The sequence below is a fragment of the Echeneis naucrates genome, chromosome 15 (assembly GCF_900963305.1).
Source record: "Echeneis naucrates chromosome 15, fEcheNa1.1, whole genome shotgun sequence".
Classification (NCBI taxonomy): Eukaryota; Metazoa; Chordata; class Actinopteri; order Carangiformes; family Echeneidae; genus Echeneis; species Echeneis naucrates.
The window spans coordinates 14,260,719-14,286,016 of record NC_042525.1 but is presented as its reverse complement, the minus strand read 5'-3'; the positions used below and the strand labels follow the sequence as shown (position 1 = coordinate 14,286,016).

Here is a 25,298-nt window from a genome sequence, read left to right as displayed (position 1 = left end):
CACACATTCATAAGCTTGTATTTATTGCAGAAAATCATCCTCCATCTGCTGAGTGAAGTGAAGCTGGTCACACACAGTAACAAGTATGGGAAACTCACTGTCTTACTGCACAGTTAGGAAACCCAAGCCAAGACTCTTCAATTCCTTCAGTTTTTTTTTTTTTTACTAGCTTTTGATAATTTGCAGCACAAATGCTTTGCTTAAAATTGGAAAGAGTTAGCTACAGCTAAACAGAACTGACAATGATCCTTATCATTGTGCATTCACAAAAAATCTATACAAACAGACAGGTGGACACAGGCCTGCTACAAGAGGATCTCCATTACTCTCCTCGCAACTTTGCCTTTCACAGTGTATTACATTTCCTGGTCCAGCCTCCTGATGAGGTGCCTTTTTTGGGAGCTGTTTGTGGACAGATTGCTGCAGGCTGAAAGGCCATTAGCTTTTTTTCTGCTCTGAGGCCTCTGAAGGAGCTTTCCAATCAACAGCCACAGGCTTTCATTAGACCTGACAGAGCCTATTTCTTAAAACAGAACAGTGTGTGTACGTGTGTGTGTGTGTGTGTGTGTGTGTGTGTGTGTGTGTGTGTACACAGCCTGGCTGCCAAATCCTATGTGGCAACTGCAAATGACACACATCCGGCTCATATACGGAATGAATGCATGTTTCAAGCAGCCTGAAAATAGTACAGTATGTGGGAAAGGGAGAGTTACTGATTTCCTACTTGAGGGATCACTTGCGGCTGTTGAGTCATATCATACCTATATGTGTCTGTCTTGGCAAAGAGACATCCCTCTGACTGTAAACCCCGGTGCATTCTGGGATTGTTTAATACTTACCCTTCTGGGACTTTGCTAAAAACTAAACGTGCGAGCAATTTTTTTGTCATATACTTTGTCTTACCCTAACCCTTACAGCAGTGCGTAGTTTCATTTAAACTACAGGTGCTCCAGGTAAAATGAAGCAGCAGGACCAATACTGACAACAGGAAAATGCTACAAAAATGCTCCAGTGTACCATTAATCATCCAGTACTGATATGAATGGGGCCATTTTTCTGCAGAGCAAGTAAATTCTAATTTATATTTTCTTACTTTACTATTCCACTGACATTTTTTATTATTCTTTTTTTTTTTCTTTATTTCAGTAAAATTCGGAAATGAAGGATCCGAGCACCGAGCTCGATTCAAGTCATACAAAAATACAGGAGGAGACAGAAAAAAAAAGCTAAAAACTTAATTTAATTAATGTCACAACACAGCAGAATTCAGTCTCTGGTGCTTTGCTCTTGTTTTACCTGTGTGGCCGCTGGCTGGAAGCTGGATTCATAATCGGAGGAGTTGAGGAGCCACAGCGGGGAAACTATCTCTACGACCCGGATAGCTCGATCCAGTAAGTTGTACAGGCCCGCTGAGAGAGGCAGGTGGGATGTACCATTGTCTAAGAAAGAGATGTCTTCTGGGATGTTCTCCACAAGCACTGCTCTGTGAAAAATAAGGAGCAAACTGAACAAAGAAGCAATAAAAGTGCATAAAACTGCCAAAAAGGCATCACAAGACCTGTTAAATTGTGTGTTAACTATTTTCTTTCACATTAGTTGCATAATTATTATGCGTTTCAATGTGAATGAAAGGAGGTACTTCTCTTGAAAATATACTCATTGACAAATTAAATCCTCCCCCATAGGTTGTTAACTTAATCAGAGACATCACCATTTCTACACCACCTCGCCCTCAGCATTAGTAAATCTTGCACTGGATTTCCTCTGGCAAGGTCTGAGAATAATTGAAGGTAGTGTAGATTATATTACACTTTGTCAGAGTGCAACTCCCTACACTATCATAAAATGCATTTTAGCAGGAAATGAGGGATAAGAGTCGGTCCACCACTTGTTTCCTGGGTTACCTGACAGAAAGGCCAGAGTTTGTCAGGTTGAGAAACTACATTTCTGGAGCAATAATTTGCAGCATGGGGGCTTCACAAGGGATTGTTCCATCTTCATTCATGTTCAAATTGTATGCAGGAGACTTCACTGCTCTGTGTTTTGCCACATCCAGAAACATTCGGTTGACTGTTTACTGCGAATGTGGCGTGTCTCAGGGATGGAAAGGAATCTGAATACGGGGATCTGATAAAAACCTTCAGCTACTGGTGTCACAAAAACTGCCTCCTCCGGAACACCTCAAAGATAAAGGACACGATGGTGGATTTGGGAAGGTCCAAGCTCCCTCTTCATCCAGTGAACAGCGGTGGAGTGGACATCAAGGTGGTGCCAACCTACAAATATCTGGGAATACAAAAGTTGGACTGGTGTCCTAGAATAGATTCGATCTACAAAAAGGGACAGAGGGCCTCTTTTTCTTGAGGAGGCTCATATCCTTCAGTATCTGCACAAAGATGTTGCAGATGTTTTACCGGTACATGGTGGCAAGTAAACTGTTATGCACTGCAATCTGCTGGGAAGGCAGCATAAAACGAAAAGATGCAAGGCATCTGGACACACTGTTCAGAACCAGATTAGATTTAGAGCTGTGATGGAGCAATGCACACAGTGGAAGGCAGACAGCATCTTAAAATACTCAGACAGTCCACTTCTTAACGCTATTGTGGATGCGAGAAACCACAGCAGGTAATAGTTATTCCACTGATGATACGGAATGGAAAGATACAGAAAATCACTAATTCCCATTGCCATCAGAGTTTACAACCCCATAACTATTAGAAGATAAACTACCAAACAGCAGAATTTCCCTCTGGAGATTAATAGAATATTTCTGAATCTGATTTAGATGTTAATGCCATCATCAGCAGTCTAGAGTAACATACAGGGATATTATATATAATACAATGAAATCATGTACTGCAAACCTACTTTATGTGAGATTCAGTGGATTGGATCAGATACTGCTTCAGTGCATTCAGCTATTTCTTTTCATAATAAAATTCGAACACCAACCTGAATGTTAAATGATGTGGAAAATGCTCTTCCTGATAGGTATGTTGCCTTATAATGTTTTTAATATACATCTCTTTGAATGTCCCTGCTCTTTCTGCCGTGGTGTAATGTGCATAATGTAACTGTGACTCTCGGCACCTCCTAATGTATTTCCAGAACCCACTTTACCTCACCAGGATGCCTGAAAATGACAGGAGCATTACCACTGGAGTCAACAACAACAGATCTGCGGCCACACAGCCCCAGGCTATTAACAAGCTCCAACGCTCGCTGCATCCTTCCTGTATCTGGCTCACCCATCCATTTCTACCAACCAGATTTTAAGAAATATAAAAGTGGACGGGAGATCTGAAAACACGAGCAGCTCAGATTCAAACTCAGCACGGCCTCTATGCTTGATTGTGAAGCCTATAGATGAAATGCTATCCAAGAAAAAGGTAAAGCCATTCCTCTATCCTCCTTCCTTTTTGGTAAATATACTGCAGCTTTGGTGACTCAGTAAGTACAGCAGACATGATTCACAAATCATGTACCATGTCTTTACTAAGTCATCGGGACATGCCAAGACATGCCATCTTATTCTTTAGTTTTCTTATTACATGAAAATATTTCTGTATAATAAACAAATACCTTTACAACCGTTACTAAGGCCATTGCAGACATCACAACTGAAAGGGAAGTCACCTTTGCTGGTTTGCTGCTTGACTGCATAATGTGGTGGAAACCTGATAAAACTGGCAGAATCCCAATCACACAGTGAAAGGACACGTGAAGTGCAATTTAGCATTTACAAAAACTGAAGCTAATCACCTTTATCACCTTAGAACTACTTCATGGATTGTATAGTGTTATTTCCTTTTATCTAGACTAAAAGTTTGAATACTTTATCTGAGACTTCACAAAAGTGTTAAATAGGCACTGTTCCCTGGGATTCCCATTACTTCAGGTGATGCCTTTTACATTGCACACAGTCATTTGATACATTGTTGGCTTAATATTTATAATATTAGTGTTTGGTGTAAAGTAGCTTTCAAAATCAGCTCCTGCATTAACATGGAGTGTCTTCATTATTCTTGTTCAGCTGAAACAAATCTGTTTTTGGTAAATTAAATTAAATTACATTAGATCCAAAACTTTGGAGAGTTCAGTGTAAGGTTGATTGTTAAAGTTAGAATCACACATATATCCCACAAAACCTTTATTAACTAGCCCAGGTGTGTATGAACCGGTGTAACAAATATGGGCCTCCTCTGGTTTTTCATGCCATAGAGGAGTCTGCCCACGTAGATTTTAGCACTGAGACCAGTCAGAGCACAGGGTCAGCCAAAGTGTGACAGCTCAGGGTCTAGAGAGAGCCTCACTCAAGGGCACGGTGGTGGGAGCATGTGCTGCTAGTGGTAATTTAGCGGAATCACATTGAGAGTTGGGCTGCCAGCTGCACAGTATTCCTGGCTAAAGTAAAGCTTGGTCAGGTTTTGGAAAGTGGCCAAGGGTCAAGCTGTAGGACTCACACCCTCTGGGTTGATAACATGCTAATTTCTGCTCATGAGAATGATAATCAATATGCTAATAGAGCACAATCACAAGTACAATCGGGTCACTGAAGATTTTATTCTGGCAAGTTATCTTCCATTTGTCAGCTACACATATTAAAGACGATGTGTGCAAAGCCAAACAGGAACAAATACAACGCGCCATAATGAAATTATAGTGACGGTATAGAGACGTATCTTTGTCTGTTCTGAAAAGACAGGAGAAACTAGAGCAGTGCCAGTAAACATGTCAGGAAGAAAAACAAGGGTGGGTGGAGGGCAGATTGAAGAGGAGACAGGTAATTTTATTCTGAAAGAAATCCTGTCAGTCCACTTTAATGGCTGTTAGGTATGATGAATTGAGATTGTGAGACAGTGCCAGCAGCCGGCCACTCTTATGTATTAAAAGGTATTAAAAGAAAAGAAAGCAGGGATGCAGTGGCTACTTCTGCCTGCAAATGATTCATTGATTTTAAGCAGCCAGAGATGTAACGTATCTGCAAACTTGTGGGTGTGAGTCAGCCTGAGCAGCTAAAACCTAAATGGTGTAAACATAGGAGAGTGTTTGTACTTACATGAAACAGAGGCAGAGAGAGAACTTGTTTCGAGATGTAAAATCCCTCACTTTCAGGTTGATGATGGATTCCCACCTGATCCATGTTATGATGAACTCTAATGTTTATGTGTTTCGAACATTTAACACCATCACAGAGCCGTCATAGCTGAGCAAAGATTATGGGTTCAATAAAGTGCAAATATCATCATCAAAAAGAAAAAAAAAAGTCAGGATAATATGCATGTGTGTGCATTGTGTGACTATAATCGACATTTGAGGAAAAGTTAGTCAGTCAGCCCTTGATATAAATCTCCTACTGTCCCTTAAACTGCCCTCAGATCTCTGTGTCAAAGAAATATCAGGATGGCAGATTGTCATGCTTCCTGCATGAGATTAATTTTAAAGGCAAATGTTAGCTCCAGTCTGTCATCACATGCTACCAAGATACAGTTGTCATAGTAAACAAACACTTCAATATTTGTCAGACCTTTTAAATCAGAGATTATACCTTGATGTGCTACATCAAAGAGAGAGAGTCTCTAAACTACCCTCACTCCACTCAGCCCAGTTTGGTCCAGCACAGCTGTCTGATCAGTTTGGTTACCTGATTTCTGTGGCTTGTTCAGATGTTTTTTCTTCCCTTTCTGGCAGGAGTTGTTCTTGTATTGCATTGGCACAGTGGTAGATCTAAATTACATTTTTTGAAGTTTCAAATCATGCATTTGGTGTTAGCTACGCTGTCTCTGTGTTGGACCGGTCTTACTGCAGTTGTCAACAATGTGTTTATCACGTAAGTAGTTGCCACTAATTCACTAACACCAAACACGTATAACTGTGTGGCTGACTTGTGAACTGAACTGGTATCTTATGTTTGCTTGACTTATTCAGCAAAACCTGCAAAATACAAGATTATCAACATATCTACCTTGAAGTAATAATGATGTAAAATAATTTTGTATATAATGAAATAGACATTTCAGTAAATTCTGAGTAGATGATCAAATTGCTTCAGGTACATCAGTATTTGTGTGGATGTGTTACACTCACTCAGTTATGGATTGACTTACTGAGGGAGACAAATTTGTTTAGCAGAATATTCTAACATTTTTTACTATTTCAAGCAAAGTACCAAAATCTATTTAATGTCTAATAGCATCCAGTCCATAAAAAGCTTGGTTGCTGCAGTGGAGTTCTGCTTTCAGTGAGCTTCTTTACTTCTTTGTCACTTATTTTCTCATGTCACTTCAGGAAAGCATGATAAAATGTGAGAGCCACTGTGTTGTTTTGAAACCTTGATGGAAGGAAAGCCCACATGCTCTCAGAAAGACTCAACCAACCGCTCAGGAGGTGCTAAAAGCTCCACACATACCAAGCATGACTGGAGTCTGGTTCTCCAAGGATGGTTTCCTGCTATTCCACAAGTCAGCTGCAGATCAATACTAACCAGTTTGTCAGCCATCTGACGTCAGTAAATGACACATGTACGTTGGGGATATACGAGACGGGCGTTTGGATCAAATCAGATGACAGGGTACAAGTTGCTTCCACTTTGCTACAACAACCAAGGAACACAAACAGCTGTGAGAGGAATCGTGTCATTCTGCAGTCATCCACCCTCAGTGGGAAAAATATGAATCTGATGAATTATATGTTGACTGTTCATCCAGGCAGATACACAAGGCAACAATCCGGAGCAGATTTATTTTCTCTTTGCAGATGCACAATAGCAGCTACCTCTCAGGTCTCCTGTCCTTGCAATGCAATCATCAACATCATTCATTATGCAGGCAAAAAGATATGCAATGAAATCTGCGCAACAGAGCAACCAGCAGTGTGTGACATTTTAAATTAAAATATGAAAAACAAAAAAGCTGCTGATTTATCATTTGGGCAGCTAAAAGGCTCAGAATGAGCTCCTGTTTTTGTGAGGGGAGAATAATAGCTGCAAAACACTTCAGCTGGCTGGAATGAGGTTATATAATTGGGAAAGTTTTGGGTTTTGAAATTAATCTCTGGATATTCTAAGTATAAACACTTGGTTTAACAAATGAAATTTTGCTTTGATGAATTACATGTACCTTTAGGAAATTAAGTGAGCATGAGCATGACTCACTGCACCCCATTATAAATGTGCCAGTCTCATAGTCTCATCACTTTGTCTATTTTGTGTTGGAAGTAGCTTGAGCAAAACACTCTGAAATCATTAATTATGCCATGCTCACGCACTTTATGCTGTTTTCAAATGATGCATGTCACATTAAAACTTTATCAGTAAGTTTATTGGACTTCTGACATCATACATTTCTAAAAATTGCCTGGAGTTAAGTCTGGGACTGACGAGGCTCCTGTTATTGCAAAAAGACAATAACAGCTGATGAATCAAACCATTTATACCTCATTTAAACTGCACATTTACTCAAAAATCCTCCACCTCTCTTAGCTCTGTCTGGATGACCCATCATCTTTCCTCCGTCTTTATCTTCCTTCCAGGAAGACTTCAGAGGAGAAGAGGAGTCCAATAGAGCTTTAAAAGCAGCCTGAGTTCTAAGCGAGGCTGTTAAACTACTGATTTGAAGAAGATGAGGGAGAGAGTGGATGGACTTAGTTCAGGGCTGAATGTTAAATTGAATGATAGTGGTATAATGGAACCAAGAACAAATAGAGACTAGGAGAACAGGCACTGCTGTATCAGCCAAACGACTGTTGAACAACCGGGCTCAGTCTGGACCACGACGTTCTGACGTACTGCTGCAATTTCCAGCCTTTCTCTCAGGGGATTAACATTCTGAAAACCTAAATTGGAGAAAGTTGCTATAGTCCTGTGTAAAGTAACTTTTAAAACAGCCTGGTCATCATTTCAGAGCAGTGGGGGTGGCTACAGTCAGAGCGGGTTGAGAGACGCAGAGTTGTGCATTGGTTCTACCGTGAGAGGTCCAGAGGCTAAAAACGGCATCTTATCATACCATATCTTATGCTAGATAAAGCACATTTTTATAACAGTGGAAGCTAGTTGAACACAGACAATACTATCCAACAAAAAGCACCAAATCTGGCTTTCATTCATATAAATCATTACGAGTTACCCTTAGAATGAATTACTTTCTACTCAAATGTTTTGCCTCTGTGGATAAGGAGACAGTTAATGGTTTGTCATGTAGGGCATTTCTTGTTGGAAGCAGAAAAAAGAAATGTCCTGTATCCTGCGTGTAGGTTTTCATGCCGATGAATACAAACCAAACTCACAAAAACTTGAATTATTTGTCTTGTAGTTAAGGCCACAAGACAGAATGTTTTGGAACATGTTAAACGCTACATGGACGATCAATTGTGCATTCTGTGTTCCTCACCTGCAGTTCTTGCTACAGTTGTCCTCCGTGATCCCATCTTCATCCTCGCCCCAAATATCCACAGCTGAGAAAATCAGCGCCACGAGTACAGCAAAGCAGCACACTAAGGCGAAAATCACGATGCACTTCTGCTGAGACTGCAAGGAAGAGAAGGAAATCAACATTGATTTCCAGGGTGGGTTTTCTTAAACACTTTTGTAAAAACAGGGCCAAAGTGCCCCAACCTTGGCTCTCATAGCTTTCTGCTGTGGCTGACATGTCTCCTGATTTAATGCACACCTCAGCAAGTCAAGACATGATACAGAGGAGAAATTTACACAAACACACAGAGGGGCACTCTATGGCCTTGCAAGTTCGGGCTTTCACTCACAGAACATGTGGAAGGAGAAGTAAGGACAAATAATTCTCCCTCCTTAGTGGGGGAGGTGAGGGTGTTTTCTGTGTACCACAGGGGAGATGGGAAGACAAATTTATAGCAGCTTATGTGGATGAATAACTCTGGTGTTCACTGCCATATCTCATTCCTAATTTGTGCTATGTGTAATTTGGAATTATATTTTATTGAATGCTCTGTTTTTCATATTTGTTCACAAACAACATTTCCCCATAATTTAAAACATATTCGCTGTGGCAAATTAGTATCACTTAAATGAAATTTCAGTGGGAGTTATTTTCATAGAAATTGTTACTGTATATCCTGTTATGGCGTGTAAAAATGACAGCGGTAAAAAATAATTCTGCATGGGACTTGTGTGTGGACTCAGACTTGATATGGCAGTCTTTACTACTTTAACTGTCTGGTGTTTACACGTCCTTTTAGTTCGAGCACAAGTGTATCTATTATCACTCATGTTGTCATTATACAGTAGCAAGGTGCTGATGTACAGAAGATTTGACCCAGGCTAACGCCCCAGCTATTTGTAATACAATAACAAATGCATCCCGATTCATTTTAAAAGGTGCCAGAAGAGCTGAAGCTAATTATCCTTTAACACAGCACATCATTAGTGCAGACAGCTATAGACTCATTATCCTGAGAGACAAATTTCATCTCATACATCATTGACCACTGTGAGCCATAAAAACACAAAGCATTCAATATTTAAATATGCAAAGCCAAAGACTTTCATGACAACACTGGAAGTTCTCATGTGGGAATTTCATTAATCTAGACAGTCAATGGAGAGTCCCCACTGGACAGACCATAGAGACACTGGCAGATATCATCTGCCTCACATTCATGTCCTCACTCGACCATGTTCCTGAGCTGATGTCTGACATGGGAATAATGTTCTCTGTTTCTCAGCAGTGCCGGTAGGCAGAATATTGTGTGCAGCCGCAGTCTCAACTGTGCTCAGCCAGTTTTTTCACTCTTGTGCTCATGCTGGCACAAAAGGAGAGGGTGCATGAAGGTTAAAGTGAATGACCTGCTGGCTCTAAGGCAGCTGGACAATGTTCCCAGACTTGATTGGAAAAATGTAGCTTGGAGGCTTGGGGGGGATTTATTGCTACCTCTCCCAATGCAGAACAAAATAAAATTAAAATCTGGAATCTATGGCAAAAGCATGCTCTGTGAATGGGTCGTTAAATCAGAGCTGTCACTTACATGTTCGACTTTTCAGCAGAGCTATATGCACAAAACTCAAGCACTGCATGCCCCTCACATTTACTGCATTGACATGTGGTCGGATGTGTAAGGGCACAATGGGAGCTATATGAAGAGGTCAGACTCAAAAGTGTGCACGAGGGACAATGTTACCCGACACCGGTACAGAGTTATGGATCAATACACCTTCAATTACAGGAAGCTGTTTAGAAATGCAAAAAGCTGAAAAGATTGACGTGTATGCGTTCATGTCATTTGGCTGGACTGACCCTTTAACATTATTAATGGCTCAATCCAGCATTTAACAATAGTAGCTGTTGGAAAACACAGCTTCATACCTTTGTCACATTGATACCAATGGAAACTCAATGTCATCCCCAAAACAGTAACACTAAAATCTGCATGCACTTGACTTTTTCTAACTAGCATATACACACACCCCGGCGCTGTCATATTCAATCACATTTTGTATACTTAAGAAAATATAAATTTACTACTAGAAACAAATTTGGGCTTGAGTAACTTGTAAAAAGAGACTCATAAATAAAATTATTTAGAGAGGCTGCTAACCTGCTGTTTTGAAAAGCTCTCTAGAGTCCATCTAAAAACGCTGGATGGCACCACGCCAGACTCTCTCTCACAGACAAAAATAGTGCTACTGTCTCTGCATGCACATAACTGTTATAGATAGAGGTGACGGCCCGGGCAGAGAGGGTGGATGTTTAAATATCCTCAGATCAGAGCTGGACGTTGCGAATTGAGTCTGTCCGTCTCCACTCATATCAACTCTACTGTGCTCTGTGCTATCTACTGAAGGAGTTCAACATTTTGCCCACCCAGAAAAGAGACAGCCATCTCTCTTGTATGAGAACGGACAGTGTGGTGATTGTTGAAACTAGTGCTTTGTGCTGCTGTGTCACACTATAGTTGGTGTAGTAGTAGTAAACATTACGGTAAACTGGTGTTCTGTGAGCACCTGCCATTTGGTTCTTGTGGTTTTGTGAACATTTAAGATGCTCCTAGGCGGAAACTTTGCCAGCAGTACAACGTGTATAAATTTAATATGCATTTTTCCATCCCAGTGAACTCGTGTTGTTTTTGTCCTGACCTTCCTGAATTCTCATTCAGCAAGTAAATCCTTTCTACTGAACACTCCTTTTCACTTGTCATCACCTACCTAGACTATAAGTGTGAAACAGGTAAAGACTGCTTTTTTTCTCCACTTTGAAATTATGATAAATTCAACTTTACTTCAGGCAGCAGCACAGCGGCATAGTGGTTAGCGTTGTCGCCCCACAGGATTGTGGGTTCTGTTCCCAGACCTGGGGCCTTTCTCTCTGGTTTCCTAAGACATGTCCAAAGACATGCGTGTTTGGTGACTTTGGTTGTTTGTCTCTGTATGTTGGCCCTGCAATAGACTGATAGATATACCTGTCCAGGGTAACCCCGCCCCTCGCCCAGAGTGAGATGGGATTGGCTCCAGCACCCCCCGCAACCCGGGATATATATATATATATATATATATATATATATATATATATATATATATGAACTTGGTGCTGTTATACTGATTTCCATGGTTACCAAGGTTGAATCAGTTGGAAATATAAAAATATAAACCACCAGATTTCTGCATTTTAAAATGAAAAGGCTAAACCGTGAGGCATTTTACTAACATGGAATTAGATTAGGAAAGGATGCTTTACCGAGCAATGGACAATAAACAAAAACAAAACTTGGTTGCGCTAGGAATATATAGTTGATGTAAAACTGTTGTGTCATCAGACTGGTGAATATTTCCCCCATTTTATCCAAGAAATGCATTAATAATTTAGTGAAAAAAGCCACCTGAACGTCTGACTCATCATTTATGAGTCTTATATCCCCAGCCATCATCATCTTCCACTTTCATAACCAGGTAAAGTACCCTTCAATTATAGAGAAAAATGTCATCATCTCGCCTGCTTGAAGATCTCAAGTCTTTGTACGAACTAGACTAGAGTGGCAGGTGTTAGGATAATCCTGGCGCCATCTCTTCTGCTTGGTCCTGCTACCTCTCCATCATCTTCTCAATTACTGTCTCCCATCTCCGTTGAGTCTATCTGCTGTTTAATCACATTTGTGATGAGCAAACTGTCCTGACTGAAAAAAAGAACACATGCCCTGCTTTTGGCTCATCCTGTATACAAAAGCAGATGGTTCACGCAGCTGCTAGGTATGTGAGGTACAAATATGGAGAGCGCTCACAATACAGGATATCAGCTCCACGAACACACACACACACAAACGCACAAATGTACACACTGTATAACTGTGTACAGTACCAACAAGGAGTTTTATTTTTACATTTTTCCTCACATGGTTGATAAGAGTAAGGAATGAATTGATATGAAGATGATAAATATATCACAGAGAGACAGCAGTCTGAAAAACTCAAAGTTGTGACACAGAAACACACTCTGGTGTCGGTCATTTCACATCCTACAAATAGGATTTCACATCCTACAAATTGGATGTGAAATGTTTGAAAATAAATATCTGCACCATTAAATTAATACTCTTTTTTTTATCACTGAAGATATGTCATTAAAAACTGAATATTAAAAACTGAATATTATAATCTCAATTTGTTTGGCTGAGCATGAGATAGTGTGCGTGTTTCTTAAAACAGGCAGAGAAGCTAAATTAATCTAAGCCAATCTCAGTGCAATAAAGCAACAAAACACTGTGCATCTTTATTGCGGATGCGGTTGAAATGAAGTGTCATAGTGGACTGTGTGTCATACACCGTATGACCATAGTGGACTGTGTGTCATACACCGTACGACACACAGTCCACTATGACAATTAAATCTGGTTCCTTATAGTATCAGTCGTCCTCCACATCTCCTTTTTCCTATCAGCATCACTCACTTAAAGGGAAAAAATGACACAAATAAAACTGTCTCACAATTTCTGTGTTTTTCTTCCACTTCTTTAATGTTGTCCTCACAATCGACATTCAAAGATGGTGAAGCCCATCACTATATATGATATTTGCTTCAATTAACTTCAATTAGACATAATCAAATTCACTCCCTGTTTTGGTGCCAGTATAAATAGAAATACTGATACACAATGTCTAAAAAAAGAGAGAGAGAAATGCCAAGGATGTGTAAACTCATCATCATCTCTGTTGACAACGAGTGTAGCTCTGACATGCAGCACATTATATTAGACAGGAAGGCATCAGAGTGGTCGCACTAACGCTGTGCAGATGTTTAATGAGCTGAATTGTTCTTAGATGTATTATAATGCTCTCAGTGAAGAGTTCCACTCACCGTTATCTTCACCCAGCACACACTGCTGTTGATCTAGGAATTAAAAGTGTAGCCTTTGCGTACTTCCCGGTGATATAATATTCACCCAGCTGCTGAACAATGTGTACCAAACACATACATACGAACAAACGCACACACACACACACACACATTAAAAGACTCAGTCCAATTAATAACCAGCATAAACAATAAACAATGCAGCAACACATCAATACTGCTCTAGTATTGTAATGTGTGAAAAGAAACATTTCTATAAAAGTTGATTGTAAGATTGTTTCATGATTTGACACTGCACTACTGGCTCATGTCCACATAGACGCAACAAGAGTGCATTCATCTATCTTCGTGATGGGAGATTCAATTTAAATCTTATTATTTGTGCAACAAGAAACTGTACAACATTAAGAGCTCATCGCAACTGCATTCATCACCACTGTGGTTGAAATGAGTAAAGTACAGCATCCGGACTTCGCCTAGTGTGCCTTTTCATGAGATGGCTGCAACATGAAACACAGGCAGCCAGATAGTAGCTTTATGTGTGTGTGTCCCTGTTCCAAATATATTTATGTACAGTATCTTCTGAATGCCAGTGGTACAGAATGAGTGACAGTAACAGAGCAATATCAGACAGGGAGCTGTCATACAGCATAAGTGCTGAGGAGGCAAAAAATCTCCTCATGTGTGTATGTGTGCATATGTGTGTGTGTGTGTGTTTTGATGCTTGGAACACAATGAACTGTCTGGGTGCTTTCTCTTGCCGTCTCTGTAGCTATCTGTATTGAGCAGAGATGTTATGATTCTGGCTTTCTGACTCTCAGGTGCTGCAGCGGCTGATGACCAGCGCACTCCTGGCTGTGCCTTAGTCAGTTGCCTTGTTTCCACTGTTGTGAGCCTACCCCCTCTGCCTCACCAGAGCTTTTTCTGACTTTGTTTAAGCCTTTTGCTGCTGTCCTTGCAGCAAATTTTTTGTAGTATTTTGTTTGGTGCTTTACACCGTTGTGTTTTCCTGCCGTCGCAGTGATTTTCTTTTGGTGTTATTAAGAGACTAGTTTTGTGGAACACCTAACTCTGTGGTCTGCTCGCTCTCTCTGCTCTCTGCGCCTGTAAAAATAGCCATAACAAGACAAATAGTTCATGTTGTTTACTGTCTGAGTCCATGTCTGTGTCCCATCTCTTCTGTCTATTTCTGTCTCCGTTTCCCTGTTTCTCCTTTAAGTGCATTAACTCTCCTCATTACCAATATATCCTTTAAAACTTTAGTATAGATTCAGCAGAGGGATGTGTTCCCGTTCAGTTGCTCCTCTGCCAGCTCTGCTTAGAGCAAAACTTTGACAGTTCAGGATATGGATAAGGAGGTTGATAACCAGTTGTCAGCCGGGGAGGTGGTTAGCTTAGCTTAGCACAGTGAATGAAAACAAGGTAAAAAAGCAAATGTGCTGAACTGTGCATTATAAATCTCTTTAAGTCTGCCCAACTGGGGCAAAATAAATCATATCATGTTTGTTCTGTACGAAAACCAAAATGTTTTAATTTCAATGATCTTTCCTTAGAGGAGCTCCTCTTTTGTGATACATCACTATTGTTTTAAACTATTGTTGTAAAGTTTTTGGATGTAGTCAGAAACTCTTCTCTTTCCTGTCCCCCATCAGAACGTCAGTCACTTCTGCTGTAGGTGGAAGTGGAGAACTGATGGAGGGGCCTTTGTATGGGGGTTCTGTAATGCATGCTGCCAATTGTAATACAGACCCAAATGATTAAAAGTGCATTAGATCAACATGTTGCGAAAATGTGGAATCTATAACTGTAATATATTTAATGCAAATGGAGAGACCTCATCTGATCTCTGTTTAAGTGATGAATTTGCCTCTCCAGGTATTTCCAAGCAACCACTCTGGTGTGGAGAGATTTTGGAGCTTTTGGTCCGCAGCCAATGTTTCCCTTCTATAAATACTTTGTATTATCAGCCCTGTTTGTGCAGCAGGGTGGAGATCACACAGAGATACTCTCATGACACAAAGCTGGCTGTTTAGATGCTTGATGGCAAAGATTACTGTGCAGGTCTAGAACAGTCAAGGATGGGTTAAAAGAGCCTCTCTGCTTCATCTGATGTTGTAAATGTCCTATAAGTCCTTTTTACTGTGTGTGATCAAGGTGAAGCTGCGGTTTTACTCCAGCCTGGGGGAATAGAACAGTCCTGGGGAATTAATCAAAACTGAAATGAAGACGGTTGAAGGAGTAGTAGAGGATATTGGCTCTGATTATAAAACATTCAGTGCAGTAATATCCAAAACGTTATGAGGTTTGCCGGGCTTCAAAATGAGAGAGTGAGCAATAGATGGCACAGAGCATATCAGTTGTGTATGTGGAGGGCTGAATATGTACAAAGGCAATAAACACAACCAGCAACGCAGACTGACGTGGGGCTGAGCAATGACATTGGTGCTTCATGGAAAACGCACTTCTGAATTTAGGATGTGGTAGCTTTTTACATACACAGAAGACTTTAAGCTTTTCGGTGCCATTACACATCAAGCGCTGTGTTTACGTTCAAGAAGTAGTAAAAGGCTCCTCCACAGATACAAGTACTACAGTGGACATGTTTTGTTGACTAATATATTTTGGGAAGTAGCACAAGAAGGAAAATGGATTAGATGAGATGTTTTTAGATGCGAGCTTGCTTCAGACAGCAACAACTGTTGTAAACTATGCAGGAAATAACAGAAAAGTGTTTATGAATGATTATGAAAATGAAATGATTATGACTGCCAGCAATGTTCATACCTAAAAAGGTATTTTGCATTGTGGGACTATTATGGGAAGGAAAAGCCACAGAGATAACTTCTTTGATTCCCTTTCAGAGTTTCTGTTGGGTAGTATAATAATGTAGCACACTATAGATTGGCTAGAGGCCCTGGATGTTTTGGGCTCATTGATATAATTTTCTGAAACTGTGACCTGTAAAACATATTGTCCGTATTTGAGATTGATACTCTTTAATATACACTTTGTAGGTATTGTCTACACAGAGCAACACTTCACCTGCTGTTGCTGACCCTGAGGTCACCTTTAACTTATTAAGATTACTGTCTATAACTGTTTGAACAAGCCTGTTGCTGGCAGGCTTGTGACATTTGTGACATCTCATCACAGTCCTTTGTTAACTACGACTTTTTGCCTTTACACATCCAAAACTATTAAAACTACTTTGACACTATAGGAAATGACAGTGTGCTACTTCATTCTTGCTGTCATTGCTTTGTCACCTTAATGCCACCACCTCCTCTTGCCTCATGAAAAGTGACAGTGAAGGCTCCTCTCCAGAGAGACAGAAAGCTTTTAATTCATCTCAGAGTCTGCAGGTCTCCTGAGTGAAACCAGGACTCCAAGTGCCCTGGCAGCAGTCGAGCAATATAGCCATTAACTATAGCGCAATCACAGCAGCTTTATGAGAATGTGACCTCATAAAAATGACTATTGCTGTAGCTGAAAAAGAGTTCAGTGTTTATGAAAATAATCAGTAAGACAAAGGTCAGCTGGACATGAAACACCAAAGAGACGTAAGCATGGGGAAAACCTGAAGAGGAGTATTTTGATGAGCCGGAAATGTCTTTAAGACTGCAAAGCAAACCCAGTTGACACTGAATTACAGTGCAGTAACTGGTTGGCCAAGGGCCCTTTTTCCATCTCTGGTTAATGTAAGAAATAATGATCATCTCAGGATGACGCCACTGGTCATATAAAAGGAAGGAATAGATGACCAGATATTTGACGTTTGGTTTTTAATGGCTGGAAGCCCAGAACTAGATTTCTTTGAAGATTTTCCGTTATCATTCTGTTTGACAATTCTGTCACATATTTTGGATCTGCTTACCTTTGTACTGCAGACTGTGGAGCGTAAACCTACCTTTCCTTTATTCATTCGACCAACAAGATGTAATACACTTTTCTGTCAGTAAATTGTCATTTTGTTGTTTTAATCCAGTCTATGTTGAGGGTGAGCTTATTTTGTCTTGTTTTGGTTTGATATCAACATGATTTTTTGTATTTGTTTTTTACACGTTGGTAGAAAAAGTGTTTTTTCCTGACTGTGATGCCAGAACTAAGAGAATAGAGCCAGAGGGAAAGACCTGACTTGGCTCTGCCAAACACACGGCAACAACTGCAGGTTTTCAGGCATCCTTCAGAAACCAGTCCCCAGACCAGGTCTTGATTGAGCCGCTAAACGCATCAGGACAGGGCAGCGACTTTGCTGCAGGCCAAATTTTTTTCTGTACTTCACTTAATGAGTTAGGCGAGGGAGAAAGGAAACATCCTCAAGTGTTGGGTCACTGAGCCAAAACAGCATCAATGTGCCTTACACTCTGTCTCTGAAATCTGCTAAATGGATGAGCATCATTCCTCTAAAATGCTACTGGAGCTAACTCAGGGATCTACAGTCCTCTAAACTTCTTCAACTGGGCTGAGATGGCAACCATAACCACTGACTCAGTTCATTTTCGAGCTCATCAAACTTGCTGTATACCCCTTGTGCCTCGTATGGAGGCATCTGCACTTATTATTGCTCTGCTTTGCTTTATGGTAATTATCCACCACGTCATAAGTTTCTGATGCTATTTGATCTTGAAAGCTCAGATGTGATTTAAAAACATTGTTATGCGCCCAGATGGCCCACTGTTTCAAGGCATAAAAGAAGGTATTGAGATTTTTTATTATGAAACAGATATATGCAAAGATTCCTCTCTTTATCCCGTTGAGCCCTTTAGTAAATGTTTATTCAAGTTAAAATGAGGTTTTTAACTTTCTTTCACTATTCACATCTGCCATGTCTATTTAAAAGCTTTTGCTAACAGAATCAATGCTTGTCCTAATGCCAGTTTCTTAATTTTGTTCTGTCAGACTGAAACCATATGATGTTATCTGTACCAATCAATACAGCACATACTGTATATTTAAGACAAGCCCAGACACTGACAGAATACCGAACAGGCCAACATACGAAACATTTGTATTCCATAACCTTCAGCAAAAACAACAGTGCCGCAACAGTATTTCACACAATCCTCTTCATACTGAAGGTGCTATCTCAGAGCTTGAACAGCGTTAGATAAGATCTAAAGACAGACACTGTATTGCAATGATTGACATGCATCTGTGAGATGAGACAAAAAGTGGACATTCATCACAGTTCTGCTAAAAAAATTTTTATCCCTGCAAATGTTCTTTCCCCACAAGGGCAATAATTCAATATAAGTACAGTTGTATCTGTATATTAAAGCTTTGCATTCACCTGCTGTCCTCTGCTAACCCTGATCTTGAGACTGTGTATTATCTATTAGGTATATCATATAGTTGCTGGTGATTGGATGTCCAAGGAGAAAAACAGCATACGAGCGAACACTAATGCTAAAAAGCATTTGTTTTCATTCAACGTCACGCTTTGCTGGATTTCTTTAAAACAGCTGCAGTCTGCTCTTCAGTTCCCTGCTTGTGTTTCCTTGGACTTGTTGGTCCCCAGTTCTCCACAGACCTGTAGCTACCAAGAGTCCCCAGTCTTTTCTCCCGATCTGCTGATCCAACTACTCACCTACCTCTTATTTGCACCCCTCCCCTCCCCCGAGCCGACTCACACAACTGCTCCCATTCCTCATTCCTTATCCACCCGTATACTGCACTATTTTCATCTGCAAAGATTTCCTGCTTACCATATGTCCAAGGATACCTGTGCGTAATGAAGTCCCTCTGCCTTTGAGCCTGCTTATCCTGTCAACCTGCAAACGTGAATTAAATTACTGAGCGCTGTTTTGTGGCTTGAAGTCTTCATTTGGGCCATTCTGTGCTGTTACAGCAGTTGTGACATGCTGTGGCTGAATCCAAATGCTGCTGGCTGGTGACCCAAGACAGTAAGGCTGCAGGTCTGACAGTCGAACAACAATAAGTAACCCGCAGAATCGACCTTCAGGGAAATGTTCAGTTGGGTCATAATTCTCTGTGGCGTCACCACTGTGAGCATCTCTCTCCACATAAACATTGTCATAGCTGTTAACCAAAACATACTGATTACAGTCGCTACAGTAATTAGTGAACCTCAATCTGCTTTTATCAAAAGACATTAAGGAAGAACATCTCATCACATATTCTATCAGCCAAATAAACATGCTTTAACTCTCAGAATCTCATCCTCACCCATACACACATTTATCTTCCTTGATGGTCTTATATTTCATGCTGTATAGATTTGTTTTGTCTCCCTCGATTTAATTTATTTGACAAACGACTTTCTAAAATTGCTTTTGGGCCACCATGGACCTGCTCAATTCCTTTATTCTAGTGCCACTGAGGTTTATAAATAAAGTTGCTCTAAATTGAATAGCTTCTGTACCAATTAAGGACTCAATTCCTTTGTAGATGATCAAGGTACGGCCATTCATCACTCCATAAGGTGGTCTTTACTCTGACAGTCAAACACACCCTGACACTTACTCTCTGTAGAAAAAAAAAAATGTCATCAATCCCTACTCAGCTGGGAGCTGCTCCCATCTCGCAATCTCTTCTTTCCATCTCTCTAGCCGCACCCTTCATTCCTGGATCTATTTCCTGATTCGCACTTGGGTGTTGTCGGCACTGAAGGCTATCACATAGGACAGTTCAGAGACCTGCTGAAATTATCTATCAATCAATTCAACCCGCAATGTCAGCGAAGCTCTATATGGTGTATGTGTGTTATTTGTGCAGTAAAACTCTGTACTAATTTAATGCCTGAAGGACCGACAGGGGGTGAAACTGATCACCTACTCTTCTATCTGTCAAATAACTCATCTAAACGTACAAAATTGACAATGATAATGTAAATAAAGTTTTACCTGAGCTAAGTTCTGGTCTGGCATGTTTTTTTTCTTTTAATCCACAGCAATATGTTTAAGAGGAAATCTGTACATTTTAAAAAGCATGACTACTCGCATTCAAACACCAGATGCTGCAGACTGGCTCTGCCTCAGTTTAGCTGTTTCATTTTCCTGACCTTTTCAATAACTGACTTACAGAGAAAGGTCAGTGTTCACCTCTGAAGACAAACAGCAGCGCTTGCCTTGAAGCTGACCTGCGAATGATGACACAGTGTTTGTGTGTGTGAAAGACAGTAAAGACAGAATAGACATCTGGGAGAAAAGAGATGGAAAAATCAAGAATGATTCATGTTAGGAACAAAACACAAAAAGATAACGAATCTAAAGTCATAGGTGGAACATGTAGTGTGCTGCTGTGAAGTCCAGACTCCTACTGATTCTTAAAACCCCAGAGAGGAGAGAATTGCGGGCACGCAGGGTTGTAGTGAGTATAAATTCTGCCACCCTTAGTGACAGTTTAATACAGAGTGGACGCACTTCAGTGTTAATTTGTGTCTACTTGAATCATTTTTTGTTGGTGCATAAGAGCTTGAGTTGAAATTAAACAATTTGAAGGCAGGAGGAACGCTGAGGCTCATAAAGAAAGAGCCCGACCTGAACTGTCCTCAGGTGTAACACTCCCAATCTGCTTGTGTTTTCATGCCAGGGGATGAATCCCTCGTTGGTTTGTTACCCGATATTTGTTAAAGTAATGACATTTCCATTAAACCCCAGCTGCTCACCTGGCAACAGCTAACACAGTCCAATACAGAAGTGCTGCTAAAAATCCTCACTCAGGAGGGTTTCAATGTTGAGTTAAAGTGGCCAATTCAAATTTTGAGTTGCTGATGAACTGTAGGCCTCTTACATTATATTAAATGTGTCTGTTGTTTAGCCCACCCATTAAATAGAATGGCGTTGGACGAAATAGCAGGAACAAATGTCAACAGAAGGGAAAAAACACGCTACATGTTCCAGGCTGATAATGAGTGCTTCACGCTTACCACGCTTCATGCTTCACCGTGGTAAACATTTGCCTCAAAGAAGCATTACATCGGAGTTCAGCTTAAATGGCTGTGGTGGTCTGACCTATCCCTTTAACACATTTGGCAACTGTCTATCCCTCATTGTTGAATAATCTGCCCTGTTTGACGCTGATACATCTGCTTTGGCTTGGCATTACTTTTCACCTCGAGCTCAGTGCATGACAGGAATTTCATTGTGTACATGGCCCTCACAGTCTGTTGGATTTCTGTGTCACCAGGGATGCTGATGCTCAGCCACGAAGTTTAGTGTTCAGGTTAAGACCAGGACAGGAAGCTCAGTTTGGCATGTCGCTGATATGCTTTGTGTATACTGACTGGTTATGATTGTTGGCCCATGGCCTGTTAATTTGATCTGTGAACTTTGTAAACATCCTGTTACTCTGCCAATACAGACTTGGTCTCTATATTCGTCTCTTTATTGGTCTTACTCTTGTTACCAGTGACCTCATTTGTCACTCAGCATTCTCCTGCACTACTGCACTTTTTAATGCTGTCCTCTCCCCCTTCTCTTATTTTGTATTTATTTCACACTTGATGTATTTGCTCGTGTATTTTTATTCCAATAATTTAATTTAGTGTTGTGATCCAAGGAAGTAGACAGGAGTTGTGTTAAGTAGTTGGGTGACGTTAGGCTATCTCAAAACTTGTTCCAATAAATTGAAATCTGTGACTCCACAGTGCTAAGTGGGTGAACTGAGCCTTTAAAACTATAATGAGGCCTTTTTCCCAACTTGGGCTACAGCAGCCTTTTTTCCAAACAGTCCACTGAGTCTTAGTGACCTTTACTTTGCCAAGAAAGTGTCACATAATCTGAGGAAGGCTGTTTCATATTTCTTTGCACCTTCATTATTTCAGTGTATGCACAAAGGTTGAGATATATATATGGATGTATTTATTATGTACCGTCTCTGATAACATTTGAGTACTGAAAAATCTGCTGCATACTCTGAAGCTCTTGCCGTGTGCTGATTATCAGTTAACTCTCATTTCTATAAATTTTTCCAGCTATTACAGCTGAATCTCAGCCACTCTTATTGGCTGATTTCTTGCACTCCTTTGCAAATGTGGCAGATATGTGTATGTGACATAAAATTTAAACAATTTGTCGGAAGACTTGATTTCATTCATTTGCAATTGCATAACACTAACAATAGTATTTCTTGTTTTCTTTTCTATATATATAAATTCGTTGTTGCTCCAGTTGTGTTGTTGAGGTTGATGATTGCGAGGAATGTGTAGCCAAGAGAGTAAATGTGTGAATGCAGGTTCTTTTCTGGGTAGATTGGTGATGGCATATGGCTCCTGTAGGGGGACACGCGTGCCTTTCCCTGCCCAATACAGACGAGTCGAGCCGGGCGAGCTGTGTTTCGTTTTTTCTACATCACTCTTTTCTCATTATTTCGCCATGTCTAAGGTAATTCCTGCACACAAAACAGCATTAACGTGGCGACAGATGCTGTTGATAACTGCTAGAGAGGAAAATGTGAACTGAGTAACTTTTATGGCGTTAAGCTATTTCTTCTTGTTGACTCCGTCACCATAAAATAAGCTAAGCTAACTACCGCAGCTGATTTTCTGTGACATCTGATTGTTGTTGTCCCGCCATTGTATGGACTTAAGATAAGTTACTGAGAGACTTGTATGGTACTTAAAAATATTATTTAATTTACTACAAGAAGTCCGTTCATGCGTCAGCCAAATATGGAAGTTAAGAGAGTGAATACATTCAATTTAAATTCTATTTCATGATGTACATAGGTTAAACAAATAATTTACATTATGGAAACAGACTTACAAGGATAACTATGGTCCTGAGGCTGAGTGCATTCATATGGAAATGTAGAAATTTGTTTGTGCTGCATATAATTCACTCAATACAGATGAGTCGAGATCTTGGCTTCTTTTTCACTCTTTTCTCATTATATCGCCCAGTTTAAGGGCACTGCTCAAACAGCTGTGCCCATTGATCCCAGCGGAGCTCTCCACAATCAATTTATCAATTACATTCCCATTAAAAAGAAACGAGAGCCCTACAGACCATGATGAGATCTCAACCAACTGTCGACCCACCAAATCAGTGTCTTATTGCTCTGTCCAGCCAACCATTTCAAAGTATTTTGTCTTTAAGCTTTGCTTGTTTCGGACCCAGACGGCAGCAGTGCATGTAGTGTCCGAGCCTAACTGTGCCTTTTTCAGCTGTGACACTTTATATTTAGATACATCCATGGCAAGACGCTTCAGTTTTTGCTGGTTCAGCGAGAAAAAATTGAGAAAAGTGTGTTTCTGAATTTATCCAGGAGTCTGGACTTTTGATGGAGTCAAAATCTTTGTTCCTCCCTGTTCAACCTGTTGTTTACAGCATAGTGCTGAATACATTTAGAATCTTTTGCATCAGCACTCACATATCATGAGGATGATTATTATTAATACAACTACTGCCTTTATCAATCCAACTCATTCTCTTGAGAACACAATTATTTGCACAAGGACACACACACACACGAACCTGCTAATTCACCCAACCTTCTGAGTCAACATTTATCCCTCATCATTTCCATTTTTCTATTTAAGAAACACAATTGATCCTCCAAACTAAAAATACAAGTATGACTATAACTCTTCAATGACACTATCTGCTGGTGTACTGATACATGAGCTATGTGCTTTTTGTTGACTACAGCTGGATTGCCACACTAAAGTTCTCATCTTACGAAAAACTAGATGTTTTCGCAGATGCCCTAATTTTTCTCCACACTTCCAGTGGAGACTCCTGCCACAGCTCACTACCGCGTATCTTTAAAAGAAACTGCATGCGAAAGCCTCTGTTCATGACACAAGCTACTGCACTACACGTGTGGTGTGAGTGTGATGGAATCAGCAGAATGTTCAATTACACTGGCTCAGCTGGTGTGTAGAGACAGAGAGGTTGGTTTACTGAATACCCCCCTACACACACACACACACACACACACGCACGCACACACGCACAAACATGCATCTTTGTGAGCCAAAAGCTTTTCATTAAAGCTCTGCCAGTAGAGCTGCTTGGGCTTGATCCCTGACAAGCCACAGGCCTTGGCTAAATTACCACGGTGGCAGGGAACAAAGAAAGACAGAGAGAGTGAGCGTGAGAGAGGGTTACATGAATCGATTGACAATAAAGGCCCAGTTCTTTATTTCCCTTTTTTTCATTGCATTTGACTGAAATTATCTGCAGCAATAAAAGTGGGTGCAATATGTCTTATATTTGTATCTTTGAACAGCAGATACACAAATACGCATAAATACATGCAAAGAGATCACAGCTTGATCTTGACACTTTGCCTTTTTTTTCTGACACAAGGTCTGTTTTTTTGAGTTGTTTTTTTTTGTGTAATAGTTGAATGAAGTTATATCCTTGGGGACGGAGAGATGAACTTCTCTTCCGAAAGCGATTCAGAACAATAGGCAGTGGAGCTAAAATACACTTCAGCAACAGCGATTCATCATGACCATGAGCCTTGTGGCTCCTTTAGCTTTAATGTAGAACTCAGAGCAGTTTTTTTTTTTTTTTTTTTTTTTGCTTGTGCATGTGTGTATCTGTGCTTTGGGTGCTTGCCTGTGTATGCAATTAATAAAGGCTGAGTCTGTCTCATGCACATTAAAACCCAGTAGCGGCTCTTAACAACGTGTCAGTTGACAGGAACCATATGCATGAGGGTTTATTGGTCCTGGTTTGGGTTGCTTATGTGTCTGGGTGTCTGTAGTGCTGTCAGCCTGTCAACACTACATTTGTGTTAGTGTTTGTGTTTATGGAAGATTGGAGAATTTCCAAGTGGCTCTTCAATGTATCATTTCATAGCATCAGATAAGAAAACAGATCTTCTGATATTACAGTATAATCATGCTTTAGTTCTTCCGATAATGACAACCCTGACCAGTTGATTGGCCCATTTATTTGGTCTGATCTCCAGAGGATGAACCCTAACATTTAATTATGAGCACAACGCTTTCAGGGAATTACAGCTGGTAATGGCACTTCATAGAGACGTCAATGATGATTCTGCAGACAACAG

General features: G+C 40.4%; 1 protein-coding gene across 1 annotated transcript in view; it reads right to left on the bottom strand.

The window, feature by feature from the left end:
* LOC115055565 (inactive phospholipase D5-like) overlaps nt 1-25,298 on the bottom strand; it is a 39,175-nt gene that overhangs the window by 6,000 nt on the left and 7,877 nt on the right. The window contains exons 2-3 of the mRNA XM_029521474.1: nt 8,391-8,527; nt 1,297-1,483 (exon numbers count right to left, since the gene is read on the bottom strand). Coding sequence (XP_029377334.1) covers nt 1,297-1,483; nt 8,391-8,527 — 324 coding nt within the window. The remainder of the gene's footprint in view (nt 1-1,296; nt 1,484-8,390; nt 8,528-25,298) is intronic.